The 21,049-nt window shown below is 38.6% G+C and overlaps 1 protein-coding gene across 11 annotated transcripts in view; it reads right to left on the minus strand.

The window, feature by feature from the left end:
- Positions 1 to 21,049, minus strand: part of vav2 (vav guanine nucleotide exchange factor 2) — a 209,423-nt gene that overhangs the window by 55,439 nt on the left and 132,935 nt on the right. For all 11 annotated transcript variants that reach the window (XM_035909850.2, XM_035909849.2, XM_035909846.2 and 8 more), the window contains exons 3-4: positions 17,153 to 17,211; positions 7,840 to 7,908 (exon numbers count right to left, since the gene is read on the minus strand). In XM_035909850.2, coding sequence (XP_035765743.1) covers positions 7,840 to 7,908; positions 17,153 to 17,211 — 128 coding nt within the window. The remainder of the gene's footprint in view (positions 1 to 7,839; positions 7,909 to 17,152; positions 17,212 to 21,049) is intronic.

Genomic DNA, 21,049 nt, shown 5'->3' on the forward strand with positions numbered 1-21,049 from the left:
AGTCCATCTAACCACCAACCTTCAAAACCAAATGATAAACAATCTTTTCTCACACCTCCACGTCAAGCTTCTTTGAGTGCACAGAGCAGGTGAACCAGCTTGTTATCCTTAACAAGCCCTGCCTGAAGGATACTAGTGATCCAGGCAAGGGAACACAGAACCTGGTGTTCACAAAGCTCCAATAAGTTATGAAGTGGCATCTCTCTTTAATGTATTTATGTTGCTTTGGCACCCAGCTAGCTCACTGACCTTTAATTAGGCAAGAAGCCAGCAGAGCACCGACAGTTACTGTGGAGACGGAGGATCTCCTGGGAAAGATTCTCATGCTCTGTGAGCCAAAACTGTGTCTCCCCCTGCTCCGTATAAGCAATTATTGTTTGGGAAACTTATTGAGGCGGCAGGGATCCCGCAGCAGGAAAACACTTTGGCAAAGGGCCCATCTCAATGCAGTTAATAAGAAGGGAGCTTTAAGTCGCAAAAGGGAAATAAATGATTAAATACTGTAAATAAATAAAGGTAGAGTTGCCTGCTAAATAACAGAGGACAACTGTTTGAACTATTACAATAAGTTGCTTCAGCGAACTTCAGTGATGAAGCCCATTCTTTTATAATTAGTTTAGAGCATGATGAGTAAGCTATTAATTACTGTACTTGGTTCTGAAGGGTGCTTTGATCGTGATTTCTAAACAAATATATGGACATTTATTCATGGTGAACATGGGAAATATCATATGCATCTAAAAATATGTCTGTGTTATTAACTTTAATAGTGGTCTGACTCCCAAAAGGGATGCAAATTTAGTCACTAAAGGAAAAAAAATGATCTTAATTGCTTCCACGCTCTGTGCTGAACTCCAGTTTCTGTGAGGGTTGACAACCAAGACACACAAATGTACCATCCACCTCCATCTTTTGTTATAGTTCCCAACCTTCGCTGCCCTGAAATCCTCCGGAAAAGGACGCCTAAGGTTGAGACTCAGCGAGCATCCGCTCTTTTTGAATGTCCTTGAGCAGAACACCAGCTCAGGGGATGCTGTTTTGTACTCTGACCTCTCTGAGTGAGAACAAGAAAGAAGAGGGTTTGCTCTTCTTGGATGAATGCTGCATCCTCCAAATGGATGTGCATGTGATCCCTAGCACATAAACCTGCCTGTTTGTGCATTCTTGAAGCACAAACCTCACTGCAGTCTGGCTAATGGGGGCCATAACCCGGCTGCCGTTATACCAAAACAACCAGATCCGGACCACAAAATCCTAATTCCCCTTTAAGATCACTGAAATTGGTTATTTTGTTGAGCTTTCATAAGATTTATTAATTCATGCATATTTGAAAACGAGATTTTGTAGCACAGGTCTACAAAAAAAAAAAGAAATCTTGTTTGTAGGTTGGTGGATTCCATCCACTGTGATGTGACCTTCTACACCTGCCATCAAGGAAGTGATGTCCCTGCTTTCACTGCTGTCAGGGGAGGGAAAAAAAGCGAAGTGAGAGAAATGCCCTCAATCAAATATGCAGCTTTACCCTAATGCTGGTGCTCAGGTATGTTTGAAGTTTTAATTGAGGTGACTTGGTTCACTATCAGCACTGCACTCCATCTTTCTTCATTAAGTAAAAGCGTCTCATGTTGAATACTGAGAAGGCTGCGTGGGAGGACAATGGCCACCTGATGCTGTCCCTTCAGTATCTCCTCTCTGAACTTTAAGACTACAGCACTCTCCACAGACACAGATGAGCGCCATGACAGAAAGGCTCTTTGGAAAGCAGGTAATTCCCATATTTTTTTGTTTAATTCCTCAGAAAGAGCTTTATATGAGGGAGGTTTAGTGCAGTGACATGAATGTTGCCTGTTAAGAGATCGAATAGAAAGTTTGTAATATCTAGTTCGTTTTTATCTATTAGAGAAAGCTTGGCTCACTGGAACATTTGTTAACATCTGTTAGCTTCTTCATCTCTCTTAGTTATTCAGTTTGTCACTGATCATTTTTAGCAAGTAAGTTCAAAATGTATGCATGTTCTTATTAATGATTAATGAGTAATTACTGCATTACACTGATGAACCACATGCGTAACTGATTATGAAAGCTAAACTTTTCCTCTTTCTTATTTCGATCCATATTCAAAACATCATGCCAAGTTTTACTAATATGTGTTTTACTTATATGCCAACAGATATACAATATTTTATCTTGCTTGCATTTAGACAACCAATATTCATTATGATATTTTCCTTGTTGATTATAACAGATTGTTGCAAAATAGCATTGAGACAACATTGGAAGGGAGGTGTTTTACAACAGTTGTCATATCATTAATGTTAAAGCAAGTAACAAGTAAAGTAAATAGCAATCATTACCACACTGCTGAGCATTTTTCTGCTGGGAAATTTTGGGTCCTGGAATTTGTATGTATTTTCCTTTTGAAATGCACCACCCACCGACATTGTTCAAGAACAAGCACATCCCCTGGGGGAGGATGCTGCTATTAAGGTTTTACTAGCACAGGACACCACAAATACCTCCTCAGAACTGCTTGAGGAACACAACGAAACAGCCCAAGGCATTGATCCAGCCTCCAATCTCTGCAAATCTTAATGCAATCGAGGGGGTACAATCCTGAGCCACAGAGGCCCTGCCTGACAAGACGCAAGACGTCAAGCATTGGCTGCAAACGTCCAGGTGGGACCGTCTGTGCTGTTCTGGTCCAATATAAGCAATATACCCACCTAGCAGATGGTTTTAATGATGTGGCTGTTCAACATAGTATGTGTAGTCAATCAAATCTGTGTGTGTATACACTGTGGGTATGTGTGTGTGTACACACACTGTTAGAAAGGGAGAGAGCACGAAAACAGTAAGATCTTTCTATCTAGTTTAGTAAGTCACATGAGAATTATACAGCTTATTTCTTTATACTTAATAAAAATTGCATGTATGTGCATGTGCACATGTGTAACCATCACAGTGAATGATTAAGGAATGGAAGTAGAGGACCTAAGGACTAACAAATTGGGTCTGATTTTCTCTCTGATTGCACAGTGACCGGCTAAAGGCTGTGTAGTGTGCTTGCATGCAATTGGCCTGCTGTAATGTGCTTCCGGCCTTCAATGACATAGAGTTAACATGGGGGTAGTAGAACGTGACTCATCATATCTGAGCTACTGACCACATGTCTCTGAAGGCTTGGCTGCTTTGTGTATTTTTATTTAAATTTCAAAAGTTGTTTTTCTTTGTTACTGCTTCAATATTCTGCTCCAGCTCTGACCCTCCACACTGTAGCTACTAAACTGCATTTGTGCAGTTCAAAATCAGAATAAATGGGGCAGTAGTTTAGCTCACTGGGATGTGGGGAAAAAAAGCCTGTGGGATTGGCACATATACCACAGAGGAGAGCACAGATATTGGAGCAAGGTACTATAAATGGAACCTGGAGCTTTCCTTAAGGTTTAGGGCCACAAATGTGCCTCGCTATAGTACATTGACCGCATTTTGATAATGTGCACATGAGCAGGGAAAGTTTCACTACACTGCATAAAATACTGCATCATGGGGACACTAATATACTTTGGAAATGTATAGAAAGAAATCTTGGCTATATATAAAACATTAGTTTGATGGAAAAAACTGGGAAAGCACCTGATATCAACACCCTCGGGCAAAGATTCTGATAACCTTAGAGGAATCAATACTGTACTATTTCCAAAAAGGCAGCAATGCATATGACATCATTAATAGCACAGTTTGTGTCCTTGATTGTAAAGATTAAAAGATGATAAATACTATTACTATGTAATACCAGTCATTTAGAGACATGATGCTACTTAATACCTTGCATTAAGAAAAAGAAAGAAAAAGAAACAAACCTTAACTGAGCTCACTTCATGTTATTGACTTTTCATGTCAACCTTCCTGAGGGATTAATGGAGCAAAATAAAATGCAAAAGAGTGACACAAAAGGTTTGTGACAGTGCATGCTTCGGAATGGAAATCTATGTGTTCCTTTCGCAGAGCAAGAGTCCCTTGGCGACTGTGCCCGATCCACCCTGATTTCATGGTTTGTCAATTCCAGGATGGAGTCATTCCAGATGGGAAGAACTCTCAGCTAAACGATGTGAGGACTTGACTTGAGAAGGCCAGAGGGGAGAGGCACAAAGTTTAACATATTAACCTGTGAGACCTCAATTAGGATGAAGGCTGGCCTCTATCTGAGTCATACAGTATACTTGTGGAAACAGATACAGTCCAGCAGAATGCCAAATCATCATATACAAATAAACCATAAGTGCACCTATCAGGGAATCTCCATTCCATTCATTTGCACTAAACATTTCTGGGTTAGCCCATAATGACTGCTTAAAGTATCATTGGACATTCTTCGGCCATAATATTGTAATTATGGAAATCTTCTTGCAACAAACCGTCACATGCCTAAAATGACACATGCAATTTTCAGGTAATCGAGAAGTGGGCATCACATGTCTTGCCGCCTCACTCTACCCCAGCAGCACCCATCAAGCAGTATTTGCGGGGGTGATAATGTGCCTGATGTGAGCTCTCTCTCTCCTTGTGTGTTATGTGTAAAAAAGGGTAACTTGACCCCTGTGACGTGACGACGTCTGCAATTTATGAGTAAAAACAACTTTAGCCAAGCAGACACGAGCTCTTTTTCATCCTCACTGCGTTCAGGAGAGACTCTATCACCTGCAAAAACTTTGATAATTGTGAGTTAGGAAAAAAACATTAAACACAATCTCTGAACTTCACCAAGTCATAAAAGTTTGATTTCATTCCCACATGAGCGGCCAGAGCAGCCATTTCATCTCAGCCGACATAATGTCAGTTTTTAAAACTCAAGTCAAAATCCATTTTTACAGACATCGGTCAAACGCAGTTAGCACCCACCAAACTTAATGATGCAGTTTTATTGATTTCTATTGCTGTATTATTTCTGTTTTACTTTTCCCACACAGCTTTTCTTTTCCACACTTAATATTTTTGGTGACAATATTGCAGTATTATTTCCTACATGCTGTTGTTTTTATGACACCATATGTCCTGCCATTGCACTATTTTCCTCCACTGGGATGCTTGTTGCACAGAATAGTTTTACATCCATAAAAATTATTACTGCGGGAAGATTATCGCTGTCCTCTCTCTCACTCTCGCAGTTCAGTCACGCACCCGTCGTAAATTACGTGCGCATCAATATTTCAGACTAATTAATAAGCCTCTGAGAGCAGGGTTATTGCTAGCGTGGCCTATGTGCTACTGTGTCCAACTGTATTAAGTGAAGGACATGCTGATGAATCAATTATGCTTGTGTCCATTGGTGAAACTAAATGCATAGATGTTCAGTGGAAAAGGTCAAGAGCAGCTGCACTAGAGAGCAGCATGATTAATTTAATAAGACCCAGCCCTCTGGATCTACAGGTTACACAAAGAGCAAAGTGTTACAACACCACTGACCATTTCAGGAAAAAGAAAAGATTAACTCAACCTGCTGCCATGGTTACAGAGGCTAAAACCCATCAGTGGAGAAAGGACATTTTGGAGGTTAAAAGTTAGAGGCAAGACACTAGTGCAGTCGATAACAAGTGTCATAATGGAACGCCTGTGACTGTTTGCTGTGCTGGGCTATTGTTGCTACTGAGGTACACACTGACTAAAACCAGCGCATCTTTCAGCAGTAATTTCAGCAACCTGGACAGTGCACACCACTGTCACTTTTCAGGTGTATTTAGAACCACAGTAAACACAGGGAGCATTGAATAAGATTGACTTTTTTTTTTTATTATTCACACACACAAAAACATTGTTTCACGGGTTTCATGGCATTACTCCACAAGTTTTCAAATTCTCTGGTTAAAAATCATGCGGTATCCTGATGAACCTCAGGAGTTCTTAGGTAGGCTCCAAACATGATTCATAAGTTGTTCTCCCAAACTCAGAATTGAAGTTTATAAAGAAGAATGTGCAGAGAGAAACGCACCAGCCTCGCTCACGCTACACACCATGAATACAGAGATTGGAGGGAGGCAAGCCCACAAAGTGGATAAACTGAAACAAGACAAGCTCAATATAATAGTTCAGACAGTTTGACAGAGTATTCCCTGCTGTTTTCTATTTAAATAAATGTTTATTGATATATAAAATTTACTGTTCACAAAAATCATACCCAATTATTGATTTGCAATTAGTTTTGCAGGGATCCTAATGATAATGTTAGGTGTTAGAAATAGCTGCTGCCATGCATAATGGTCTCTTTTCCTGCTGCAAGCTGTTGCACTTTGTTGGCTGTCATTTGTAATCCAACTTTTTTTTTTTTATCTCTGCCATTGTTCTTTGCTCTGTACTAGATAAGGAGTACAATTTGTGTGCCAATCTGCGAGCACACCGTGTTATTTTTAGAAAGCCTGCATCCATGCTGTCCTTTTCACCTCACGCCATATCTGTGCACCTTGGCTCTCCCTCTGTGTCTCACTACTTGAAAACCCCTTCTCTAAATAAAAGGAAAACAAAAAAAAGGAAAGCAGCCTCTCAGCATGCTCTTTTTCTTTTCTTTTTTTTCCTTTTAGTTTATTTTCCATGGTAAAAGCCCATGTTCCAAGTTTTCAGGGCTTCATATCTGGAATTAAATCCATTACTAGCCTTTTTGGCTAGCCCTGCTCTTCTGTTGCATGAGAAGATGCTAAAGGATGATTATGTATTCAGCGGGCATATATCTATAGCTCGCATGCTCGCCTTTCTATAACTCGCTCTCCTCCCTCCTATCTTTCTGTGATGAATGACACCATTCTCAAAGCCTTTAACTAATTATTTTCCATTAATCCGAGTCAAGCGGCTGCTGTCATCGCTGCCAACTCTGAGCGCATCTTTCACAGACAGAAAAACCCACCAACCCACCTAATATGCACCAAACCAGGCAGCCCGTTACTGAAGGAGGTATAGAGGCAGCTAAACCTGGAGTGATGCTGGTGTTACCGTGGCAACAGGAAGAGTGACAGAAGGCTCTATGTGTGTGTAATTAAGCAGTTAGAGGAAATTGGCAGAAGTGACAATCACAGTTCACTTTTAAACTTCGCGAGGTGCGTCACATTTAACCGACAGGTAGAGAACTGTTACATAGTCAGATGCTTTTTTTAAATAACCGGTGGTTCATTGAGCCTATTCAGATTAGAAAAAACAATGTAAAACTATACATAAAAATGGGGGTAAAGAACAAATGAAAAACAACCATATGCTGTATATCACTCATACTTTAGTAGATGCAGAATAAGCTGTTGAAAAAGTACTGTAAAATCTATATTATTGATCTGTTGCAACATAAAAGTATAATGAAAAAACTTAAATAGCTTTAAATAAATCTGAATATTTTGAAACAATGCCTAAAAAATTAAAAAGAACCTGGCATCGCTATACAAATATATGTGCATATAAATATGCAAAACTTGTGGGCCCGGGGTAAAACCTTTGGCACTGTGGCCATTTCATAAGTGCAAAACAATTCACCTCCCACATCCAACTTTATAATCAATGATTAGCAATTAAAAAGGGTCAACTTTTAATTTTAGTGAAATAAAGGTGAGCACTGTTGCATCAGTGCATCAGTCTTTTGTGTTCATCTTTGCCACAAAAATCTAAATTACAGAACTCAGTTTCAGTCTACATTTCCCCCTGGTTGTCCATGTCCTACTCTTTATGTAGGACACCCTCGACTGGGTTAGCGTTTGCTAGGATATATGGTGTTCATGGTTACATTTAGGGTTAGGAAAAGTCTTTGGAGAAATAACACAAAGTCCCCCTAGGTGACGAAAAACAGTTTGTGGTGAAAAGAAGACTTACTCTGCCAACTCCTCCAGGCTCCGGTACACATCATCCTCATTCTCAGCAGTATCCTCCGATGGAAAAGGTCTGGCACACACACACATATGCAGACACAAACAAACAAACAAACAAAAGAAAAAACAGAAAGTGAAACAGAGTACAAAATGCTTTATCACTGCAACACCTCAGTGTTCCAGGTAGAAAAATAACTAGTCAGAAACGTCATGTTACATCTGTCAGGTTGCCACTCTTTGCTCCATCATTTCAACAGCACAGGGGCAGAATCTATTCAACAGAGGACCCCATCAGTCACAAACAACATTGTCAAAACACATCAACATACTGCTACTGGCAGATAAAAAAAGAAAAAAAATCTGCCATCTTCCACCGACCAACCTTCTCAGGAATTCAGGAAGGAATACACTATTTTTTCTTCAGATGGCTAGGCAGGTGGCTCATATATCCTCTCACAGGGTTTTTGGACAGCTTGTCAAGGACCCTCAGGGGCAATGTAAAGGACAAAAAAATGACCAAGCTGAATGCAACCTTCACTGCTTACACGAATCAACTGATCCTATGCTGAAATTTCCCTTACCTGCAAACACTGTCAACAAACAATCCTCCAAAGGAGTAGCAGAATCAACTAAATCAATAAACAGCATATCTTTATCTTCAAGATTTCTGCCAACTTTACTCTTAAATGCATGATCAGTGTAGATCTCAAACGACCAACGCTGTTAAATATCCTTTTTTACAAAGAGCAGATTGTGACTGCTGCAGTTTATAGCCTATTAGCTTAATGCTGTGTACAACTGAAACCCATTAAAGTCACTGAGGTCATGATCAGTGCTAATCATCAAAACACAAATGGCAGAGAAACAGTTTGTGTATTATTACTACACACACTCTATACCCTAGGACAAAAAGTAAACCTTATGTAAGTTCAAATCCATAACACTCATGTTGTTTTACGGCTTACATAAATACTACAATTATTATTATTTTAATACAATGATAACAGCTTTTAGAAAAGTAAAGCATGGCTTCTTTTTTGGTTTCCAAGAAAAAGCAGAGCACCAGAATTGGACCTTGGACCTCCATTTTATGCCACTGTAAGTGATTTCACTTGTAAGGCATCACATTTTAGTTTCAGATGAATCGCATGTTATTCCTCTTTCAACATTAAAGCTGTTCATGTGGTGATGAGGTGTTGTTGTACAATTATGAGGCAATAAGCCTCACTTCTCTGTTTGCCTTTTTTTTAAAACACAGAGTAGAATTAAAGCAGTTAACTCTACTGACATTTATTAAGTCATTTTCAGTTCAGTTAACTTAATTTTTAATTCTTTAACTGCTGCATCATTTCCCAAATCTGGGGTCAAGTATTTCTCAGCTCGTCGTAAATGAACAAATAAAGTGGTGGTTGTTTTTATGCGGGAGAATTTAGGAATTAGAGTAGAGCACAAAAGGGACAGCAAATGAAAAAAATGTCACTGTGAAGACTGAGAAGTGAGCTGGAAGCTGATGTGGACTCTTCAGTGATGATACAAGACAAGACCTTCAAAGCTCTCATAAAAGCACTCTCCTCTCCATTAGCGCACAGCTTTGAAATCCTTTGACTGTGTTTAATCCTATGATATGATCAGAAGAGTGAGACTCAGTTCCATGCCCTCCTAAAAAGCCAACTGAAGTGGACTGCGTCTCTGTAAAGCTGTGTGTATGTGTGACACCAGTAATTAGCCTTTGTGTAATTAGAACATGTCAGCCATCAGGGTAATGAATGCTCAGCTAAACAGTCAAAGGTCAACTAACACACACGCACAGTACTGCATGAGCCGCTTTGGTTTATTTATTCTGCTAACTGTTCCATGCTTAAGTGCTGTAACTTTATTAAAACGCATATTTTCAAAAGACAATTACAAGTACTACTAACACAAAAAACTGCCTCATCTGATTTATGTTACCTTCTCGCTAACTGTTATGAAGCACACAGGGCGCTTTCTCCGGAGTGCAATAACACACCCACATCTGAAGGCCCCCTCCAATGAAATGTGCATTATATTATAAGTTATTAATGGAGTCCCGCAGGGCAAAATTTAATTACATAGTAGTTTGTGGAGATATGCACTCGTATCTATCACCTCTGTGTTGTTTTGCGGAGCCAAGCTCTGTCCGGTGCTGCTGTTTTCATTTCTCTTAATGGTGCAACGAGGTACAATTGAACTATGTTCATAATTTCATCAGTACACCTCTGATGAGCTGTCTCTTGGCTATTCAGTGCTAGAAGGGCGGGGGGGGGGGGCGGCTCGATTATGTGCACGGTTTCCAACTTTCACGCTTTAGGAGTGCGACACCTGCTTTCAGTCTTTGTCTCGCCTTCTCAAGCTGTTCAAACTAATCTCATTGCAAATAAAGCGAAGCCTCGGAGCGCATCCCTGGTGAAGAAAACTGCTACATGTTAAACAGAGGGGAAGAATGCAAGGCTTTTATTCCCCCCGCCCCAAAATTCAGCACCAACTGGTCTCCAGACTTCATAGAAAATGGTTAATCGAGGAGCACATTACCTTTGGAAAATGATTACAATTTCATGTCACTGACTCTTGCATCATTCACCTCGTTTCACTGTTTTACTGCAAAATTGTAAAAATGCAATGGACACCACATTAATGAGAGCTGGTGAATTATTTGTGTTTAGAAAATGTTAAAGATTTGTTTTTTGCTTGCAGATATATTTTTAATTTTAGTTTTGCCTGTGAATGCATCACATATCTGCAGTAGTCTAATCATTAGTTAGTGGCCATCCACACTGAGTCATGAGCTTCATCACAGCTGTCCAGATGTTTTTCATTTCACTTCATTTTTTTGTTGTTATCCAAAAAGAAAATAGAAGAAGAAACCTTACAGCAGTAAGACCTGGAGTCCCTGCATGCAATGTTTCTCCTGGAAGAAATTCATTATTAAGCATACATATATATGATGAAAAGATGTATCAAATGTAGAATTTATATATATATATATATATATATATATATAAATTTACAAATTTATTAGACCATCGCCCAACGTAACGTTTATGTCACAGCTGCACTAAATTTACAGTTTAAGTAATTACAAAAAACATATATGTTTCTTTAATGGTTAACCCACCAGTATCCGCAACCTCTTTAACACAAATGTATCTATAATGCTAAAATATAATTATTGTTGTTACCCATGAAGTTACTGTTAAAGCAGTTATGTTTGTTTGTTTGTTTTTTTTACAGTTTTGCATCCCTGAACAGAAAAATTAGTCTTAATGCTTTTATGTTATGCTTGATTCATTTTTGACTTTTCATTTCTGACTCAAATTTGGGTATAAAAACACGAATTCAGTTCAGTAACTGCTGCAAGTTTTGGTTTGAAATACATTTTTCCCAGAGTTCTAAAATATCTGTCTTGTGTGTGTTGTTGTTTTTTTAATTTGAATAAGAGGTGCTCTAATAAATTTGTTAAGCACTGTATACTATGTTTTTTTTATATTTATATTTTTCTCATTTAAAAATACTTTGAAAAGAGACTAAAAGAGATTCAGTATTTTTGTAATTGTAGCTATGTATAACCAATGAATTTGGTGTCTTTATGTGTTTTTGCCTACTTTTAACCATTGAGGTATTTCTTTTTATGTATTTGAATGTTTTTTTACTTTAATTCATAGCAGGTGAATGAGGAATTGGATGATTCAACTTGTGTAAATATTATAGTCGCTTTTGTTATTTGATTTGAAACATCTCATGGTCAAACCACAAGAGGTAAAAAATCTCTTTAAGCACAAATAAAGCATTGTTTTGCTTTGGTTTTTTGTTTTTCTTACTAAACATTTTTCATAAATCACAGAGTTCTCATCTTACACATTGCAGCTCTTCTTCCTTTCTCACTGAATTACATTACTGTAATGAACCCCAATGTCTTTGTGATCATGTCTAATTTATTCCACACTCTTCTGGTGTAATGGGAACTGTTAGTGCAGGTGTCCTGTACAAATCCGCAATGAGCCAGTCCCATTGATCCATTATTGTCAAACAGCAGAACAACAGTGTAGGTGTTGTGTGTGAAAGTAGCTCAAATGGTCAGCAATGGAAGCAGTTTCATGTCCCAGGACACGGCTTCATTTCTGCAGGGGTCGATAAATCGCTGGAGCTCCAGCAAGCTTCCGCACTTTGCTACTTATTGTACCATGCTTGTCTATAAATCTCCCCATTCTCCCTGTAAACCCACTGCTACAGTTTCATTTCCTGGGGAGGGGCAGTGTGTGCAATCAGCATGTGAATAGGAGGGTTTTTTTCTTTTTTTTCTGCACATGTGAGTTGGATTCACAGCGCTTACAGAGAAATTAGCACATGCAGTACAGTCAAATGGTATATAAGAAAAACAGAAATAGACATGCAACATGATGACTGTGTACTAATAAGCGTGATGTTCAGTGGTGTAAAGGGGCACAAAATAAGCACAGAAAGACAGACAAAGTGTGCTTTATTATTCCTTATAACTTAAATAACAATAGATAAGTTCATAAACTAATACATATGTCAACAGGCAGATTTTGTTACTTTTAGACAGATGCAAGAACTTCCTGCTTCCCTTTGTTCTGTGTTTATGCTAAACTAAGCTAGCTAGCCATATTCTTCAGATTTTTAATTATCATAGAATATACATCGATATTCTAATGCAGTTCTCAGGAAGCAGAGATGGAGATGTCATCACCAATTCCCTATTTAGAAAGCAACTATGCTGTTTCGCCATTGTTACACACACCTCCTATTATCTTTGTTAACCTGCTCTGTCTCTTCTCTCTGTCATTTGTCCCTATAGCTGACTGGCTAAAGGATCTACATCTGCATATAAAGAGGGAGAATGTTGGACAAATTTTCACAGCAGTTTTTTTCCAACCTTTTGTATCATGGAAACTTCAAAAAGAATGCCTCATTTTGCAGATTTTGACCCAAAACAAAGGATTAAAAATGTTATGGTCTAGTTTTGGTCTCAGTTGCTTCTTCATTTAGCATATCTCGCAATTTTTCTATATTTTTCTGTAAGTCTTCTTTTAAGGAAGCTCCTTCTTATCCTTTGAGCTATGAATGCTTATCCATGAGCATGTAGCATATTTCAAACGATGATTACAGAGTCTGATTTTTATTTTTGTTTATTACACTGATTAATTAACTCAAGTCAAACTTGGGTTTTGGTGATCTGAAGAAAGACTTTGGGTAAATCTGATGAAATATTTGTGACTGCCTGGAGGGAAGCCATAAAACTTTCAGTTTTCAAACTTCTGCTATGATTAACCAAGATAAATAAATATTTAAAAAATGTATCAAACCAGGGCTTCTTGGCTTGTTAGGCAAATGTGCAAACCACCATGAAGCCACTATAATATGTAAAAAGTAAACATTCACAAATGTAAATACATGCTTGTGACAATATCACACTGGAGGATCATTATTTTATGTCAGCTTCCTGATCAGATCAGTCTATGTGGTGATCTGAGGTGTCCTACACTCTATGACCTGATCCCTCAGAGGCCAGGAGATACTGTACACTCAAACAGCAGGGATCAGTGATGAATTAGGACACAAGCACAAGCGGGTTGAAGGTTACAGTAGAGTTAGCTGAGGATAGTGTGTGTGGGCGGTAGGGTGGCTGTCTGGAGGGGGCTGGGGGTGACAACAGGGCAGAGGATGATGCAGGCTTATACTGCAGATAAGCCGTAAGGAAGCCAAGGTCAACACGTATGACACACAAAAAGATGAGAACATGAGGCTTAAAAAAAAGAGGATTTGTAGTTTTGTTACTGAAGAAGACAACGTCAATCATGAAGGCAAGCAGAATAAAATAGAAAATAAAAGGGGACCAGTTAAGGTTTTAGTGCTAAAAATATGTTTTAGGAGAGGGTTAAAATAATGCATCATCACATTTTAGATTTTGTTCTTTGCTAAATTGCCTGTTATGTGTAGAATTTGTTCCTGTTTCATCATTTGAATCTATGAAAAATGCCACAGATAACCACAATGCTTTTTTCATCAAGGTTCTTAAAGAGCTATTAGTCAAAATTTGGCAAATCTCAGTGCGGTGTGCAGTGTGTCTGAATAAAGTGAACGAGTGAAGGACAAAAGAAGAAGTGGCAGACCTAAAAAGTATCTACAACAGACGAACAGTATGTGAACGCCATATTCTTAAAAATAGGAAAATGTCCAGTAAAGACCTGACACAGGACCTGAGAGATACATCTAGCCCTTCAGTTGATCTGTCTGTATGGAGGAGGTACACAGAGATACAACAGTGAGTGTCTACAGATGGAGGCTCTGTCATGGTTTGGGGCTGCATTTCAGTCAGTGGTGTTGGGGATACTGTCAAAATCAATGGAATAATGAATGTGGAAAAGTCCCATTAAAACACATAAAAGCACTTAATGTCCTTCAAGTTGCATGGAGAACTATTCCTGAAGAGGATATACAAGAACGGTTCCCTAACAGAGTTCAGGATATGCTGAAGAATAAAGGTGGTCATACCAAATTTAGATTTTCAGGCTTGTTAGAATGATACAAAGTCAGTAAATTCCATAAATGTTTAAATGTTCAATAAATCACTGCACCTATTTCCAAAATTTAAAGAAATGAGGGGTGACTATAGACAGAGATTACACCAAAGGAAAATCAGCTGGTTCCAGGAAATGTGTGAAATGCTGAGTGATTTTATCCAGAGTGCATCTCTGTGCAATTACGTGTCTGCATGGAGAAATAAAGCCTTAATGCCCGACTCTGGCTGGAATGCTGACACAGAAACAAAGACATGAACTACTGAGCTCTGATTACAGCGAACAGACAAGATCAATGTGCTTCAACAAAAATCAAAGTCATGCCTGTGGCAATGTTATCAAACGATTAACACAATGAGGAACTTTCCAATCGGTCTACAGTTCAATGCATTGCCACAATGTGCTGTCTGTGCATGCACATTTAAGATTGTGGAGTTACCATCTGGACATCGAGCCCTCCAATCTGAGGAGCCTAAGCTGGAAAAGAGCTTTGAAATTGCTCTCTAAAAAAAAAAACCCTCCATTCCACAATATTCTTCTCAATCCAATTTCTAAAACAACCTTTCATGCACTGCTTTTGTTTGTGTGTAGCACAACTAATTCAGTCCAAATATATCAAGTCAAAACCCAGTCAAATAATGAAAGGAACTTTGTCATGATTTTTTTTTTCTTAATGTCTTTTCTTAATATTGAGTCACCTATTACATTTTTTTAAATGACAAAACTGATGAAACCCCTGTTTGTGCTGTACTTAAGGGGGAAAAAATCAATGGTTTGCTACTCTGATAGTTCATTTTAATATTCACCTCGAACTCACCTGTGAAATGTAAATTTAAGTCACCACATCTACGGCTAGCATTTAGTATTAATTTTCTGCATTCTGGGATTTTCTTTTCTTTTTTTAATGTTAACTATTCGGTTTTAGAGGTGGTCTGAAGTGTTAGCTCTGAGGGAGTGAAAACAGTGTGCCACGATAAATCCTACCCACACTTATCGATACAGCTTCAAAACCTGTAAAAATAAAAAGGTAAAAGCACATCACAAGTATGTGACTTGCTTTTGCTTGCACTCCTCATTGCTGAAGCTTGAAATGTTCTTGTGACTGTCATTTTCAATAATTACTTTTCAAGTCATTATATTCTACAAATTTACCATGGATAAGAAATATATTCATATATACATACTTGCTTAAACTAAATATATGACACAATGCTAATAACAAAAACAAAGCGCTGACTTAGAGTCGAGACTAAGAAATATTTCTAAAAAGCTTGAGAGAAACAAAAAGACTTCTACTCGAGTGATAATTTATTTAACTGAAATGTAATAATAAAATAATAATATTAAAAACAATTAACTCTTTGTTATCTTTGCAAAAGTTTAAAAATGTCATTTTCTGTTCTGAGACTAGATCACGTTAACAACAAAATTTTAACAAGCATCTTAGCAGTACTTTTAATTTCCAGCCACTTATCAAGACAACACTTTGTATTATGTCATTCCTCTTCTGACACATTCCCTTAGGATTTAGATGAGTGTACTCTTTAGTATCAATATTCTTTTGTTCTGGCCAACAGTGAAATGTGACCCTACTTAATAAAGTCATCTTTTAGTCATTGTGATGAAGTTCTCATTTGTTTTTGGGGAATAGACTAAGAGGTCAGTACTTACTTTTAGACCAAACAGCTCTGGGTTACTAAAGGCAAATACCTACTGCTTACCTTTCAAGCTTTTCTTTTCTGTCTGCTTTTGCACTACGACTACAGTAAGACGTCTGAAGTGATATAATTCAGAGTATGCATCGATTCTTAATTTTATTCTCTTGTAATAGTTTTTTTCATCCTGTTCAGGTTCCCTCTGTATTTATCCACATAGACATAGTGCAGAAGTTAATTTGTCTTTAAAAACGTAGCTACAGAATCTACGATAGTCCCAGTTATAGCAGAGAAAAGAGGTACAACCTCCAAAACTATCTAGAACTGTGACTTTAGCATTGTGGTGGCTGATCAATCAGTTAAAGGGCAAACACTCCAAAAATAGTGAAACCCAAAAAACTGAAAAGTTACTAAAAGTAAAATAAGTTGAGAATAAAAAGTCCTGTGATTTACAATGAGGTCAAATGAGCATTGATTTTGACACCTCACAGCAAAATGGTCAGCATGTACAAGCAGTGAATTAGCCAGCAGTCAGCGGGTTATGTTGCCTTTATTAATGTCAGGGGACCTGCTTTCTCTCTGTCACTCTCTCGCTCCCTGTTTCCTTCCCCTCCCTTCATTTCCTGGCACAGCTCCTAATGGCTGTGCTCCATCAACTCATTACTCAGACAGATAAAATGTCTTTTTATGTGTTGCCGGTGAGCCACCGAGCTCCAAGCAGATCAAGCAAATGACGAACTTAGGAGCCCATTCCAATAAATGGGGAGAACTTTCTCAACTTCGCCATTACTTGAGACTAAAAATGACTACTCTTGCATGGAATGAAGTATTCTGACTGCGAACGACACAGCGCTGTCTGAGTGACAGATGGGAATGTATTGTCAGTCATTTCTGTCCTGCATGATAATGTGGAGGTTGAATGCTGCTGCTAATTGCCTAAAATGTAAATTGAATTTCAAATGAGCAGCAGACGTTAATAGCTACATCTATTTTAAAATAGGCTGGTAAGAAAATGTGGAATCGTTCCAAATGGCTTCTTTGACTCTGATATTTGGAAGTGCTTCAGCTGTCTAAAAGACAAATGAGAGAGAAATGAGACTCATACCTGATGCCTTTGATTTGTGCAATGCTGTGGTGGGAGATCCTCGACAGAGCGGAGATTACCTGAAATAAACAAAGACATGAAACTTAGAACAATTAAACTACAAATTTCTTTCATCTTTACTTTTATGTTTGAAGACCTCTAATGAACTAAACATTCAGTTACAGTTACGGTAACCACAGATTACAGTAACTGACTCATGATGTCATCTTAAAAGGCTGTGATCACACTGAATACCAGAACACAACCAGTTTGTTGACTTCCCAGTAACCAGTTTCGTGTCCCTTAACATTTGATTCCATGAAAATCAGCCATAAGTCTCTGTGCTGCATGTAACAACTCTGTTACAACAAGCCTACTTAGTAATACGTTTCACTAAGTAGTAAACCATATTACTAAACACTGACTTATGGAGTGTCCTTAAGCACAACATATCTGAGATATGGGAACGTGTGGCCTACAGGCTCCTCGCTCCCTATTTTACATAAGCATCCTCTCTTGAGCATTTGTAGAATGACTGTAACTCAGGGGTAGTGCAGGTCATCTGCTAACTGGAAGGTTGGGGTTTTGATCCCTGGCTTCTCCAGTCTACATACTGAAGTATCTTTAGACAAAATATTGAACCCCAAGTTTCTCTGTGATGTTCTCATCAGACTGTGAAAGTGTAGGAATGCTAGATAGAAAATGGTAAGTGTTGGGTGATTGAGGCATGTTGTATAAAGCGCTTTGAGTATAGAGTATAGAGTAGAGTAGAAACGCACTATATAAGAACCAGTCCATTTACCACTTCAGTGGTGTCAGAGGAAACGTTAGCACAGTGCACCATATTTCAACTTTTGTTTTTGTGTTATGGCATTTTGTTGTGAAGCACTTTGAAATGTGCTTTACAGATAAAACTTTACTTATTTATTGAATTTAAACTTTACCAGCTGGCTGTGAAATGCTTTGTTTTCATACCGCTACACCTTTACCCCCAATGTTCAAGGCTGTATCCACCACTTTCTGTAAAACACAAGCATCACATACATTTACAGCTATCTCCTTTTCTTGCAATACATTCTGATATGCTACTAAGAATTCACCATTAAGACACCTTCATTGCATCTCTGCATAATACTGTCGAAAGCAGTCGTCTAACACTAAAGCAGCTCCAGACGGCTTCATTATACTGTGTTCCATTTTTGTTTCTTGTTATGCACCACGTAATTATTCTAATAATAAATCAGAATTGAAAGACTTATGATTTATGATGTAAGCGATTGATCGTCTGTGTCCATTTCGATGGATTTTAACAGACAGGCTCCAGAAAGAAAAAAAAAAAATCAAAGGCAACAACAGAAAAAGAAAAGTAAAAGACACCAGAGGGGAAGAGCCACTCGCATTTACATCGTATATGCTGCAGTTAAACAAAACACACTCCTTGCAGCTCCTCTGTTCTTTGAGGGTGATTATCGAACATTACTTGAGCGTTTCTTAGCAACCCCTCTCATGCGTATGCAGCTCCACACAGGACTGTGTGTAAACATAATGCAGGCCACCATGTTAATAGTAACATACAAAGACATGTGGTGCAGAGCCTCGGCTAGGTGGCTGGCAGCTTTTTTGTAAAGCCTCCATACTTATTAGCTTTTTAGTTTTAAACGCTCAAATGTGTCTGTGCATGCATTTAAGTTGATTTCTTGCTGCTTATGAGTCACACGCAAGTGGGCTTACAGCTAAGGACTGCAGATGGTGCGCTTGCAGGCCCTACAGAGGCTAGTTCAGGAAGATGAGGACCACCGCCCCAAAACACACGCACGCACACAGACACACTCACACACAAAAAAACACAACCCCCTGTCTCCTATGCCTCATTACCCACTCCTGGGTGTATTTCGGGTTGTAACACCGTGGCAATGCCAGATGTCTCCTCGACAGGGAGGACAAAATTGTTCCTTGGCAGGTGTGCCATCGACAGCATCTCATCAGATTCCCTCTTCTCTAAACACACAATGTGGCACCTCAACGCCTTTAGTATTTAACATTCAACTTGAGCACATGTTAATGGCTGTTATGAAGCAAAGACCATCAATTTCGAGCTGTGGAGTGCTTGTGTTGAAGTGCTGTTGTCCACTCTCTCTATTCAAGGTGTTCTTGTCTTTAACATAATCAGTTACACAAAGTGCATATATGTCACATTCATTTACATCAAACCACTCTAGAGGGGGAATCCTTTTATTCAACCAGATAATAAGAGGTTATTTCTCTGAGCTGCTAAAGACCTGCGTAATGGAGTGTTTTGGTCGTGCTTAATAGTTTCAACACAGGGTCAGTCTAACATTATATACCTTCTTTACATATAGATTTGCAATTAAAGGAAATTAAAGGAAAGATACTGCAGTGTTAGGCCACCACATGCTGCCTGACCAGCTTCAATTCAAGTTGCTGGTGAATGTCTCCATCAGTCTACTGACAGGCAGAAGCATTGTTTTAAAAGATCCCTAATTTAGTATTTTAATCATGATGGTGGAGATGTCTTGCTTCTTTGCTGAAATTTCCACATGGATATTCAGCTTGTTAGAGATCTGGCCATTGTCTTTTTACTCATCTATACGGTGTTTTGGTGATTTTGCCAAGGTTGCATAATCAGAAACGAGTTGTTGTGACTGCAGGATGCAAAGGGCAAAGCTTCAATTATTATGGCTGATTATCACCGAAAAGCCTAAAAATGGCATTCGGGACAGCATTAGTTTGTTTACAGGATAAAAGCGATTACTGAGAACAACTATGGACTGAGTTTTCAGAGACTACAAAGATAACAGTATGGCTTCTATAGTGTGAAGGTCCCCTTTATGAAGAGACTAAGGGATAATATTTTTGTTTTAACTTGACACCTATTTGTTTACTGTAAATAGAGATGGAGGCAAAAAAGGAAAAAGAGACAGATAAAGATGTGGAAAGAAGCAAGGGAGTAGATAGAAAAGATTACTATGTGTCTTTGTTTCAGGTGTCTGTGTTTAGGGTATTTAAGAAATCACTGAGGATAAACCCATTGTGCTGCTTGGTGGCATTTTGCCCACTTGGCAAAGCTGCAGGAAGGGAACGCATCTGGCAAACTGCCCCATCATCATTATTGAGAGTTTTTTTGGTCTTATGAGCCTACATATTCTTTGTTGAAGGGTGAGAGACAGATGACAAAATTTAAAGACAGAGCAAAGACAAAAATGTAAAATGCGAATGAAACAAGAGGATGAACGGGTGTACGCGCTTGGCATTTAATAGCAATTAATATTTCATGCTGCCTGCCATGATCAGCTGCACTCAGATCTGGCTAAACACAGGTGCCTCGAGCCAGGTTTGCCCAGGTTCAAAGGATAGCAGAGCCACTGGCTTCGAGCCAGAGAGGTCACAGCAGGGCCAGACCCCGTGTGGCCTGAGGAGATTGTGTGCCAGCACTGAGCATGCTAGCGTGACTTTCACACATCACAGGGTAAAGTCTATTAATATTAAATCTCAAGTTTCCTCAACATGAGGAAGTTTGTTCTCTTTTCTTAGTTCATGTTGGCTTCACACATCATAATGCGAAAAATATGTTCTCAGTACTCGGAGCCATGGCAGCTCGTGACTCACGCTAGCTTTGGTAAGAAATGCTAATTTGCAATCTGTTTTCAGGGCAGCTGAAGGAATGAAAAACTGTTCTCATGTACTGCTTATAATGAGTATTATGCTTCTTATTAATCTATTTAACGTACAGTTATTGTTTCACTATTGATGTCAACACATCACAAAGCTGTAGGACTATAAAAGGAATACAAAGGATACTGAAAGGATAACTTCAGGGGAGCATCCCTTTAATAGCTGGTCTTTTTAAAAACCCTTTCTTTTTCTTCTTCTCCTTCATTTTTTTTATGAAACAGACTT

The sequence above is a fragment of the Neolamprologus brichardi genome, chromosome 7 (genome assembly GCF_056152115.1).
Source record: "Neolamprologus brichardi isolate AB-2024 chromosome 7, ASM5615211v1, whole genome shotgun sequence".
In the NCBI taxonomy this organism is placed as follows: domain Eukaryota; kingdom Metazoa; phylum Chordata; class Actinopteri; order Cichliformes; family Cichlidae; genus Neolamprologus; species Neolamprologus brichardi.